At 38.0% G+C, this 13,255-nt stretch overlaps 1 protein-coding gene across 2 annotated transcripts; it reads left to right on the forward strand.

Annotated features, from left to right (window-relative positions):
- The first annotated feature begins 2,654 nt into the window (after window positions 1–2,654).
- On the forward strand, window positions 2,655–11,016 carry FGG (fibrinogen gamma chain). 2 transcript variants are annotated; one of them, XM_010968532.2, is made up of 10 exons: window positions 2,655–2,814; window positions 2,916–2,960; window positions 3,164–3,347; window positions 3,459–3,552; window positions 5,072–5,202; window positions 5,530–5,663; window positions 6,438–6,622; window positions 8,094–8,371; window positions 10,093–10,262; window positions 10,792–11,016. In XM_010968532.2, exons 1-10 carry the CDS (start codon window positions 2,737–2,739, stop codon window positions 10,804–10,806), a joined length of 1,314 nt encoding a protein of 437 aa, XP_010966834.1. In that variant the 5' UTR covers window positions 2,655–2,736; the 3' UTR covers window positions 10,807–11,016. The 2 variants fall into 2 exon arrangements, with proteins under 2 accessions (XP_010966834.1, XP_010966833.1); XM_010968531.3 differs by lacking the exon at window positions 10,792–11,016 and having other exon boundaries at window positions 10,093–10,590.
- The last annotated feature ends 2,239 nt before the right edge of the window (window positions 11,017–13,255 follow it).

Below are 13,255 nucleotides of genomic sequence, written 5' to 3' on the forward strand. Positions count from 1 at the left end.
AAATAAATTATTGTGATCAATAGTTTCATATTTTAATTTGTATAAGGGTAGGTAACGTGTGCATATATTCAAAATTCTACAGATACAGAGTATACAGAGAAAATGAAGCCTTTTCCCCAACCTTGTCTTTCAACCTCCCACCCACACCTCTCCACAGAGGAAAACGCCAGTAGACTTCTATTGTATGTGATCTTGAAATGTTTAATGTGTATGCCAACACATACGTATATACATTCTGTTGTCTGTTTGTATTATGCTTTTGATTTTTGTATATAATGGTTTTGAGGGGGTTGTTTTGTCAGCTGGGAAGAAATAATTTTATGTGTCAAAATTCATTAGTTTCTTCTGGGGTTTTGTGTCATATGTAGATAGACCCTCCATACTCAAGTATTATGAATGATTTCTATCATGTTTTCTTCTAGTGTTTTTGTGGTTTCTTTTCTGATATTCAAATATTTGTTCAAACTGAACTTGTTTTGGCATAAAAAGTTAGGTATGCACGCCACTTATTTTTTTTTACCCCAGATAGCTTCTCAAATTGTTTCCAACTAGTGCCACATATTGAATAATTTTTTTCCATCATCCCTGATCTGCAATGCCAACTTGTTCATACTAAACACAAAAATATATGAAGGTCTATATCTCAATAATGTTTATTTTTCTACCTACTATGGACCAGTATTCTGTTGTTTAAAAAGTTATGGATTTCTAATGTTTTAATATTTGGGAAATTTTTTGCCCTCAGTTTCCTTCTGCTTGTTTAGAATTTGCCAAGATAATTTTCTCTTCTTTATATTGGAGCTTTAGAAACAGCTTATCTAATTCTTAAAAAAAAGAAGGAAGGAGAAAGAAGAAAAAATATTTTTCATATTTTTGTTGGAATGTCAGTATAGTCCTGAAGTATCATGGAAATAATTGGCATTTTTATTGATTCTTTTTATTTAGAAATTGAGCGTGGTTTTTATTTTTTCCAGTTCTTATGTTAGATCTTGATAACATTGTTTGGAATTTTTAATAGTATCAATCCTGCCTATTTCTTGTTAAATTTTTCCTTAGATATTTTATTTAGTTGTGTGCATGTGTTTGAAGTTATAAGTGCAAATTTTTTCTTCCATTATATATTTTAGCTGGTTGTTGCTTTTATAGAAGATAGCTATTGATTTTTAACTAGTAATTTTTACACACCCACCTTACCAATAACTACTTTCTGATTGATTATTCATTTACCTCTACATAATTACCCTTGCTGAAGTCTTTTTTTTTTTTGTCTTTTTTGCAACTTGGAAGTTTTGAGAGCTATTAGAAATGTAAACTTTAAAGGCTTACTTCCAGCCCAGCTCCATTCAGTGTCATCAAACCATTGTAGTGTCACATATTGCGAAATAAGTTTACCTTCTAATGAGGAGGATGAAGCATGGGCATATGTAATACGAGGTCACTGCAGATGCTATGGAGGAGGTAAAGCTGGCTGCCTGAGTTCTGGTTTTGGAGGAAGTAGGAATCATGTAACAAGACCTTAAGGTTGTGTAGGATTCTGACAGCCACAGATGCAGGCATGTGTGTGAAGACAATCCAGGCGGAGGGAGCAGCACATAAAAGGAGAAACACAAGGGGATGGGAAGGGATAAATTGGTAATTTGATATTTGCAGATACTAACCCCTATGTATACAAAATAAATAAACAGCAAGGTCCTACTGTATAGCACAGAGAATTATATTCAGTATCTTGTAGTAACCTGTAATGGAAAAGAATATGAAAACAAATACATGTATGTATATGTATGACTGAAACATTGTGCTGTACACCAGAAATTGACACATTGTAACTGACTGTACTTCAATTAAAAAATAAACAAGTCAGTCCTGGGTTGTAACATACAGCATGGTAATTATAATTAATAATATTGTTTTGCATATTTTAAAGTTACTAAAAGAGTAGATTTTAAAAATTCACATCACAAGAAAAAAAAGTATTTTATAACTATGTGTGGTGACAGGTGTTAACTAGATGTATTGTAGTGATCACTGTTTAATACATAGAACTATCAAATCATTATGTTGTACATTTGAAACTAACGCACTGTTATATGTCAAGTGTATTTCAATTAAAAAAAAAGAAAATGGTCAACATAGAGGGGCAGGGGTATATTTCCAGTGTCATTCATTCCCGGTAATCCTGACTTAGACCTGGTAGAAGGCAAAGTTTTCACCTGCCACAGCCACAGGTTAAAAATAATGATGTTGCCTCATCCCTGGCCTAAGAAAGGACTTGCGGTAATTTGGGTAATTTGGGTTACAGCACCAGGCTCCATCTTAAGGTTGGGGCGGGTTTGATCTGGTCGAAGTCAGCTGGCTGTGTTTGCTCCCCAGTCCCTGTCCTGGAAGCGGTTGCATCACACAGCCTCCCACACGCCCCTCCCTCCTCACAGCCATGGCTAATGCTTCACTAGCCTTTGCAGATGGGTTTGACTTCGAGGAGAAAGGTTGAGCTGAGCCAAAGAGGAGGAGCTGATACCTGTGTGCAAAATCTGGGAACCTGACGGAACATTGGTTGGGGGCCAAGATGAGGAAAAAGAGCCAGGAAGGACATCCCGCCCTCCTGGGAAGAAGGCCGCGTGATCAGCCCCAGCCACTGGCAGTCCTGCCGTCCTCTGGGCTTAAATAAAGGGGCAGTAGGAACCCAAGAGGCCACAGTTCTGACATACAGGGCTCGGAGCACCGGGCACCCCCGACATCATGAGTTGGTCCTCGCACCCCCGGAGTTTAGTCCTCTGGTTCTGCACTCTTTCATTGCTCTCTTCAACATGCCTGGCAGTAAGTGTGCTGTTTACAAAACGTATTTGTTCCCAATGGAAAGCTGAAATTTAAGAAAAGATACGATAAACCAGTGACATGTCTGTGTTTTCCTCCTCTAGTATGTCGCTACCCGGGACAACTGCTGCATCTTAGATGAAAGATTTGTAAGTCGTTTTTTTGTTCGTTTCTGGCTGTGTTTGAACTGGACAGGGGTGGAGGAATAAAAGGAATTCTCTCGCAAAGACCATTTGGCATTTTAGACATTAAAAAAAAAAAAAGTCCATGTTTTATCTATTTTTTTTTTAACTGGTGGATTTTATGTAGCTTTTTGTCAAGATTTTAAATCACTCTGTTGTTGTATTTTCAGGGTAGTTACTGCCCGACTACCTGTGGCATTGCGGATTTCCTGTCTACTTACCAAAACAGCGTGGACAAGGATCTGCAGACTTTGGAAGACATCCTACATCAAGTTGAGAACAAAACGACAGAGGCCAGAGAGCTGATCAAAGCCATCCAAATCAGCTATAACCCTGCCGAGCCGTCAAAGCCAAGTGAGATTCTAACCACCCCCGACTGGGAAAATCATCTGTGAAGTTCTTTTGCTGAGGTTTTAGCAGTTCTGTTTGCTTAAGTATTTTTATATCTCTGACCCCATATTACAGGTAGGATAGAGAGTGCTACCAAGGATTTCAAGAAAATGATGGAAGAAATAATGAAATACGAGACATTGATTTCCACACATGAATCAACTATTCGGTAGGCATTTTTTGGTTTTAATTTGCTCTCCAAGACTGATCTAGTGTTTATTCAATATTCCAACTTTCAGTAGAGGTAATCTTTTTATTTTTTATTTTTTTACTTGTAATATCTAATAGGCGTGATGCCTGGCCACCTTGAACACCGTAGAGATGGGAGTTTTTAGGCAATATGAATTGTATTGGTTTGTAATTGCTTTTAATAATCATGTGGATGAAAAATGTTTTAGACGTCTTCAAATGCTTTATGACTATATTTACCAAAATATTCCCCCTGAGCCCCATCTGTCTTACAGCTAAATTCGAACTGATGGGAATTTGGGTGTTGAAAATAAAACTCTTTTTATAAGAATGTCAACAAATGGGTGATAAGAAATTGCAGGCAGAGACATAGGGAGGATCTTGTCTGCAAAAGTAAATTATACTGGAGGCAGAGCAGAGAGAAAAAAAAAAGTGCCTTAAGAGATAACTGTAACAAACATTGTAAAGCTACATGTTAATCATGGAACCTGTAATTACGTGGTCTCCTCCCTTCTCCTTAAAGTAAAATGTCTCTGTTAACAACTTCCCAGGGATTCATAGACTTCCTGAACATCCAGTCTCGGATTTGGTTTTAGTTTCTTCCTCAATTTTTTCCCCCTAAATTGTTCTCAAAGAAGCGTAAGAAATTGAAGTAAGTGGTGGCTGAGGATAGGTGGCCCAGGAGGAACTTAGACTCTTTTTTATATCAGAAGACAATTCTTATTATTATTGTGATTACTATTAGCATTATAATTTACATTCTTATTGCCCATCATTGAAGCTGAAGGAAAAATTATCTAAGGTGCAGAAGAGGAAAAAAGTGGTCATATAGTCTGTCTATCCTGTACCTCAAAGAAAGAAATAACAGTCTATGCTCTATAGATAGTTTTCTATTATGTTTGAATATTTACAAGCAATCCTGTGAGAAACTACAGAAGTAAGAGTTTTTACTCCCCCTAGCCTTTTTCTGAAGCTGTGTAAATAGAAACATCAAGAGGAAAGGGGAAATGTGTTCTGTTTAATTTTACGTAAGGTAATGCCCCAGATACTTTTCCCATGTAAGTTATAGATTGAAGTCCATAAATAGATCTTCAGTAAACCCACGAGGGAAAAGGAATAATGCTTCAACACACATGAATTCCTGAAGGGCCTTTCCTTCTCTAAGGATATTCTGTCCTAATAGTTATCACCAAGTGCTCTTACTATGAATCAGGCTTATTGCTCAAGGACGTCGTTATCTGCTGCCCTTTGTGCAAAAGATAAAAATCAGAATGGCCACTTACAAGGATATCGTTCATGGACAATGACCTTGTTATTTTCTTTCCCAAAAACCTTAGAATTTACCTCATTTTAGTAACATCATTTTACATTTTTTCCAACAATGGAGTAATTTATCAGGAACTAATTCTTGAGAAAAATCAAGTGGTGTTTTTTAAAAAGAAAATGCAGAATGATTCCTCTGAGAGAAACACTCTATTATCTTATTCTTCTGCTTATAGATTTTTGCAGGAAATATATAATTCAAATAACCAAAAGATCATTAACCTGAAACAGAAAGTGGTCCAGCTTGAAGCAAAGTGTCAGGAGCCTTGCCAAGATACAGTAAAAATATATGATACAACAGGGAAAGGTAAGTGAAAGGTTTATATTGGGCTTAAGTCCATCCAAGCAAACATAAAAAGTAAAGGAGATTATACGTATTGGAATGTATACACATACATTGGAAAATATCTAGCCATTAAATCTAAACACTCTAATTGCTTCGACTTTTCTTGAGTAGCTGAAAATAGTTTGAAAGGAATGATGATGTGAGAAGTAAGAAAACTATTATATCTGTCTTGGGATTATATTTTATCTTGGGAAAGGAATAGTTTGCACCATGTTGAAAATTCCATTTTCAAGGCTGGCATAGTCTGACCTGGATTTCAAGCCACCATAAAAATGCCTTCTTTTTCAGATTGTCAAGACATTGCTAATAAGGGGGCCAGAAACAGCGGGCTTTACTTTATCAAACCTCTGAAAGCTAAGCAGCAGTTCTTAGTCTACTGTGAAATTGATGGATCTGGAAACGGATGGACTGTGTTTCAGAAGGTATTTTTTCCCCTCACCAAGTATATTTAATAAACACCCAGAAGGAGGGTAAATCTTAGTGGTAGAGTGCCTGCTGAGCATGCACGAGGTCCTGGGTTCAATCCTCAGTACCTCCACTAAAATAATAATAAATAAACTGAAACCTAATTACTGCCCCCAAAATAAGCAAGCAAACAAACAAAAACCCACGTCACTCTGCTATATGCCAGATAATTTTCTAAGCAACTTGTGAACATTAACTCAACTAACCCTTGCAACTTCTCTTTGTGATAGTTTTTCCCTCTTATCTCTGTTTGCAGAGGGGGAAACGTAGGCACAAGAGGCTAAGTAACTTGCCCCCGTCACATAACTGATAAGTAACAGAGTCAGGATTTAGTCAGGATTCTGTCCGTGCTTGGCTCTCTCCTATGCTGGCACTGCTGTTGCGGATTCATGACGGCATGTGATCATGATATCATAGTGACAAAGAACCAGACAGAGAACTAGGCAGGTACATCAACACATAGGGCTGCCCGTCACAAGAATTTAATTTACCATGTGCCAGGCACTCTTTTAAGTACTTTCACAATCTCCGGTGTAACCCCTGCAACAACCCTAAGGAGTAAGCACCATTATTCCGGTTTGCCGGGTGAGAAAACCGAGGCAGCTAGCCCGAGGTCACTTCGTAAATGATGAAATCATACCCGCCGTATTTTGGACAAAATGTTTACAACGTTTTCTTTACGTGCACTGACAATCCACTCTCTCCTTTGGCCCGTGCAATTGTGTAATTAGAGGCTTGATGGCAGTGAGGATTTCAAAAGAAATTGGATTCAGTATAAAGAAGGATTTGGACATCTGTCTCCTACCGGAAACACAGAATTCTGGCTGGGTAATGAGAAGATTCATTTGATAAGCACGCAGTCTACCATCCCGTATGTATTAAGAGTGGAGCTGGAAGACTGGAGCGGCAAAACCAGGTACCGTTAGAAAGGATTTCTAACATTTTGTTGTAGAGACGGTCTGGAGTGTTCACTTTCCAGCTATCAGGAGACCAGTGGGAAAGACAGTCTGACAAATGCCAAGAGCATATCCAGCCAGCTTCCCTGGAGGTCAGTTCGGCTCTAGAGCAGCCCAAGACAGTGGGTCCTATCCAGGCAGGATCTGAGTGTTTTGATACAATCCACGTATTCTGGAACCATACAAAATAACAGCTGACATTTCCTGAGCATTTAATAGGTACCAGAAATTAAGCATGAAATTAATTTAATCGACTCCAAATAGTTCATGAGACAGGAACTATTATTAATCCCATTTTGCAGATTAACTTTTCCAAGGTCGCATCACTGGTATATGGCAAAGACTGGATTTAAACTCAGATAGTTTAACTTTACAGTCTCTTAACCATTACCCTGGTTGAAGGGTGAATCTAGTGCCTTTAGATGTCCCAGTGCTTTAATAACCACTTAGGCAGTCAAATCCAGGAGCGACCTTAGAATTAAATCAGCCAGCTTCTTTGGTGAGCTGGACAGAGCTCCTTCTACGCTCAAAGCTGCCTGGGCACTTTGACTGCTGTATACCCAATTAAAATTCAAAACAATATCCAACCCTCTTGTTACATTTATAATATTGATGAAATACAGTCTATGTCCAAACATGTATTTTTACTTTCTAAATGTTTAACCAGAAAGTACCATAGTCAGTAGACCTTCTCCTGTGGGAACATTTCCCATTTCCCAAGTATTGGAGATCAGGAAGGCAGCTAAATGTTTTCTACAAATCTCTGTTCATGCACCAAGGCCCATTCTTCCCTGTACTCCATAGAATTCTGGCTCCATTCGCAATTTTTTTTTTCCCAGAGGAGAATGTCTCTCTGACCCTGCAGCTCATGTTTTGTGGGTCACACAGGGACCACTTTTTTTATGTGATCCTCCTTCTTGACACTGCCCCACTGCCTTGGTGAAGATAAACCCCTTTAGGACCTCATCCTTTAGAGGGTACACGTGGCTAATGGAACCATTGCTTCTTCAAGGGGGCTGCATTAATTAATGGTCACTCACTGTCAGATAATGAATGCTGTTTATTGGAACTGTCTGTACAAGTTCAACACTGAGATAAAAGTGGAAAATATGAAATTAGTCAGATCCAGCCACATATCTGGATTGGATATTTGGCTCCTATAGGCAGAAGGCATTCAAATGGCTGAAGTTTTTAGTTTTCCCTGGGATGCCCTGAAGGCTTCTAGACCCATCGTGGGTGGTTCTGATGACCTACACACTGGTTCACACAACCATTGTCCTTTGCCAGATTTGCAGAAAATTTTATTCAGTGAACACATGTCAGACTTAAGAAGCAGAGTCAAAAAATCCAAACAATTATCCTGTGAAAGGGCGAACTTCTGAGACGCCTTCTGAGGCTCGGGGGCTAAGGTGCCTGTTGCCTTCTTTGCAGCACTGCGGACTATTCCACATTCAGCGTGGGTCCTGAAAGTGACAAATACCGCATGAAGTACGCCTACTTCATTGGTGGGGATGCCGGGGATGCGTTTGATGGCTTTGATTTTGGCGAGGATTCTAGTGACAAGTTTTACACATCCCACAATGGCATGCAGTTCAGCACCTGGGACAACGACAATGATAAGTTTGAAGGCAACTGTGCTGAACAGGATGGGTCTGGTTGGTGGATGAACAAGTGTCATGCTGGCCACCTCAACGGCGTTTATTACCAAGGTATGGCTTTCTTCTTCAAACATATGAATTTGTGTATAGTCTGTATTTTTAGAAAAGGTAAGACATAAATATAAGGAAATGAGAAATAATTAGTAAGGATGTTGGGGGCTTATTATATAGTTCTTTAGTTTAAGCCAGAATTGGATAATGCTAGCTTATACCTCAAATTGGCCCCTCTGTGAGACATCCACCTGCTGCAAACTATCCAGTAGTTCTCATTGTGCCTGAAACTACCACCATCAGAGTTGATACTTCGGGTGACGGTGTCTCCTCTAGACTTACCATCTATATGATCTGGATGGACAAACATTACATGTTTATGCCTGTTAATACATTAGCCCTGCTCAGCTTCCCAGGAGCTACATGTCGGATACAACTGGGGAGCAATGAGTAGGTGTCTGGTGGAATGATGTGAAGAGGAGGGATGAATTGATAAGGGCGGGGGTCCACGAGAGCTTGAAAGGAGAGGAGTCCAGCCTGGGGAGTGTAGGCACTTATTTTAGGATGGGAGGAGGGCAAGCTAAAGTTTGCTCTAAGGCTGGAGTAGTTCTGGACACTGGTTTTACTTAGGACAAACTATTGTTGCTACTTAGCAGTTATGTTTAGGGAAGCCTTCGTCTGTTATGAGCATCTTACCTCCTGAAGACACTGTCCCAGCCAAGACATGTCTTTTTTTTTTTTTCATTGAAGTATAGTCAGTTACAATGTGTCAATTTCTGGTGCATAGCATAATATTTTAGTCATACATACATATACATATATTTGTTTTCATATTCTTTTTCATTATAGGTTACTACAAGATATTGAATATAGTTCCCTGTGCTATACAGCAGAAACTAGTTATCTATTTTATATATAGTAGTTATATCTGCAAATATCGAACTCCCAATTTATCCCTTCCCACCCTCCTTCCCCTCTGGTGACCATAAGTTTGTTCTCTATGTCTGTGAGTCTGTTTCTGTTTTATAAATAAGTTCATTTGTGCAAGAGGTGTCTTGAAATCCTCTTAAAAACTACTTAAATTTACCCTTTGGTTTTCACATTTTTTTGAAACCTAACTTATCTTTGCACCAATAGACCAATTAGAATTAGAAGAAGCTCTCAAGCAAAATGCCTGATCCACAGAATCCAGAGTAGATGTGTTGATAGCCTGTGGTATACTCTAGTCCTGGACTCTTGACAATCCCTTCCAAAATTACTTGAGATCTAGCAGCCAGGAACAACAAGGCACATCAACCTCATCTCCACTTTATAATGGGATATAAACTAACATTTCAGAACCATTTTCTAAAGCCCAGCGTATTTTCTAGTAAAACTGTATTTTCGGATGACCTGAGACACCCCCACCCCAATGAGGAATGACAACTTCTGCCATTTTAATCTGCTTCCAGAAAGACGGTTCATAACAGCTGAGTTCAGGGTGGCTAAGCTTAGGGAGAGAGACCACTTGGGGAAATTTGGGGTTCTAGCCCTGTTGAGAGTGAATACATTTAAAGTATGGATGTGACCAGAAAGCACAACACAGACATACGTGTTTGTTTAACATTAAGTTTATGCCACTTATAAACTGAGAATTTAGGAGTCTTTAAGGACATTTTCAGTTAGTAGATAATGCTATAAATTTGATGTAAGTGACAACGGACTTCATGATGGTTCTTGACGGACTTTTAGAGGTGAGGGGATTCCAGAGCACTGATATGTCCATCTACAATTTGTTTTAGGTGGCACTTACTCCAAAGCATCTACTCCTAATGGTTATGATAATGGCATTATTTGGGCCACTTGGAAATCTCGGTGGTACTCCATGAAGAAAACCACCATGAAGTTAATCCCGTATAACAGAATCGCCATCGGAGAAGGGCAGCAGCATCACCTTGGGGGATCCAAACAGGTTGGACCAGAACACCATGTTGAAATAGAACAATAGAAAATAGAAAATAAATTGTTTTATCCTGAGAATTAGCTCTTCATTGCTGTTAACCCACAAAGTTTCAGAAACTTTCCTGAAATTTTCTTCCCGTTTTCTCTTACTGTAGGTATATTAATTTTAAGTCTTTTATGAAGGATAATTAGCCTTGAAATGGCAACTAAAACTCACTTTGGACCATATTCCCAAATTACTGAATGCAGAGTTAACATTTACTTCTTTGATGAGATCATATTTTAGCTTATTTCCTAAATATGTAATAAAATTGTCATGATAGTTTTCGTTTCAATGATCACACGTCATTTTGTTTTGGTCATTTTTAAGATTATTTTGTAAATATTTTAGTGTGTACTAATAAAATAGGAGAAAATTCTAGGCATTTCAAATGCCTAAGTATTTTCCCACGTTTATTACCCCTAAATCATTCATATTTAATTATTTTTTCAGTAGAGAGAATTATATCTTTTTAATATATTTTTTGTTTTGGTCATAGGCTGGAGACATATAAAAGACCATTTCAAAAGTGATTTACTTTTTTTAAAGAACTTTATCTGAACAGAGAAATATAGTATTTTTCCTACGGAACAATGGACTTGCAAGGCCTCACTTCATCTTAAGAGTAAAAAGAACCTATGTTGAAAACTCCACTAATGGTTTTATGCTGGCGGTAATTTATCTACATACCATTTCAATAAACATTTTGTTTCCTAAGACCAGACACATGGTACCTTTTACTGGCTGTTAAAAATCATCACTTTCCTTTGATTTCGTAGTTACTGTTGGGCAATCATCAGTAGTTGCTGATGCTAAACATTATACTTGGTGCTAAACATTATACCTGACTCTTGGGCAGTTATAAAGGAAAGAGAAATCATGGCTTTTGACCTCCAGGGGTTATAAGACAAATACAGAAAAATACAGTCAGCCAAACTAACAAAATTTGATATAAAAATGTAAACACAAGTCATAATCACATTACCAAGGTTCATGGTACCCGAAGTGCAGCTGGAGACATAAGGCTGTTTGGGGATTCTCCCAACAAAGCCTTTTAGCTCTGGGATCCTGTGGCCATATGTGGGCGCTCAGAGAGGACTGTAACTCAGAGCAGAGAGCTCCAGGGAACCACCTGCTCAGCCCCGCACTGGGGAACAAAGAGGTGAGCAGAATGAAGCCATTACTTCAGTAGCCAGAGACCAGGAATCGCCAACTGTCTGTGAGGAATAGCTGAGTCTACAAAAGCTGGCAGATGGTTGATCTTGTAGAGTAATTGACTAATTCTGTGAGGGGAGGATCTGGTTGCTCCGAAGTCCTGAGCATCAGCATTGGATTCCTTTCCTTGTCACCATTTCCTTCCTAATTCTTTCACTTCCTCGTTCTCATGAGTCCTGATTTTAAAAGCATCCTATTGAGGAGATTAAAAAACAGTAAGTCGGCTTCTAGGAATACAGCCCAAAACTTGTGAGGCATTGAGAAAATAGAAACACTGATTCTCATTGTCTATAGCACTCATTCATTCGTGTATGCACGAGGCATTCATTCAACCAACATGTATTGACACCTTCATTGTACTAGTCACTGTGCTGCTCATAGTAGTGTCCTCCTTTCTCCCAATACTGTTCCTTTATTTTATTTTATTATTTTATTTTATTTTATATTATTTTTATTGAAGTATAGCCAGTTTACAATGTTGTGCCAGTTTCTGGTGTACAGCATCATGTTTCAGTCATACATGTACATACATATATTCCTTTTCATATTCTTTTTCATTATATGTTACTACAAGATATGGAATATAGTTCCCTGTGCTATATATTATAAACTTGTTGTTTATCTATTTTATATATAGTAGTTAGTATCTGCAAATCTAGAACTCCCAATTTATCCCTTCCCACCCCATTTCTCCCCTGGTAACCATAAGTTTGTTTGCTATGTCTGTGAGTTTTTTATAAGAAATTTTTAATTAAAAAAAATTTTAATGGAGGTATTGGGGATTGAACCTGGGACCTCACGCATGCTAAGCATGAGTTCTACCACTGAGCTATACCACCCCCAATACTGTTCTATTCCATCCAGTTCTCAAGTTTCAAAAAAAGGAATTATTCTTTCTTATTCCTCCCTCCCCGTGTCACTAAGCCTGTCAAATCCACCTCCTAAACATTTATTATATTCACTTCCTTCTCCTTACCCACTGCCACCATTCCAGTTGGGATCTATAGCATCTCTTGCCAAGATAGTGGCAAATGCCTCCTTCTTGTTTTTTATCTTGCCTCCAACCTTATCTGTTCCTACCTCATCATACTCCAAACTACTTCTAAACTCAAAATGCATATGTCTACCCTCTGAGGATCTATAAAATCCTTTGGGTGAGCAATTCAGTCATAGACAGGGAGAGTTATGTAAATATTCATTAAGTTTTGATGCAATATCATTCCAGTGATATATCCCAAGAAAATTATTTTTGAAAAAGAAAATAGCTATGTATAGAAATACAAATACAGTCATATACTTAACAACAGCGGGACATTTAGAAAGTATTTAACAGTGGAAGAATGGACAAGCAAGGTGGTTTACTAGTACAATGGAAAAGAATGCAATGATTACATCATAAGCATAATATCTCTGTATGGACAAAGAAATATTTACAAAGTAATAAATAAGATTTAAAGATGGAAAAGCAATTCTACAATGATAACTATGTTAAAAGTATCTATACATATGCATTTTGAACAAAATATAATCTTGACATACATGCACTATTTGTACATATTTGATCTACGAAATGTGATTTATAAATATAGAGTCCCCAACTGATCTATAAAAGTTAATAAAAATACTAAGCACAAAATAAATATAAGTCCAAAAGTCTCTAATTTTTCCTGTGATCACTTTTCCATTGCTTCTTCTAAAATAGCAGTTGTAACATTCTTTCATAAGCATTTTGGAGCTCCCTGTTTTTG

Source organism: Camelus bactrianus, chromosome 2, assembly GCF_048773025.1.
Source record: "Camelus bactrianus isolate YW-2024 breed Bactrian camel chromosome 2, ASM4877302v1, whole genome shotgun sequence".
In the NCBI taxonomy this organism is placed as follows: domain Eukaryota; kingdom Metazoa; phylum Chordata; class Mammalia; order Artiodactyla; family Camelidae; genus Camelus; species Camelus bactrianus.

Bases quoted from the DNA above. Each gene is read 5' to 3' on its own strand.
- FGG (XM_010968531.3), top strand. From the start codon at position 2,737: ATGAGTTGGTCCTCGCACCCCCGGAGTTTAGTCCTCTGGTTCTGCACT. The intron at 6,623-8,093 runs GTACCGTTAGAA...CCTTCTTTGCAG, and splicing joins GACTGGAGCGGCAAAACCAG to CACTGCGGACTATTCCACAT. The intron at 8,372-10,092 runs GTATGGCTTTCT...AATTTGTTTTAG, and splicing joins CAACGGCGTTTATTACCAAG to GTGGCACTTACTCCAAAGCA.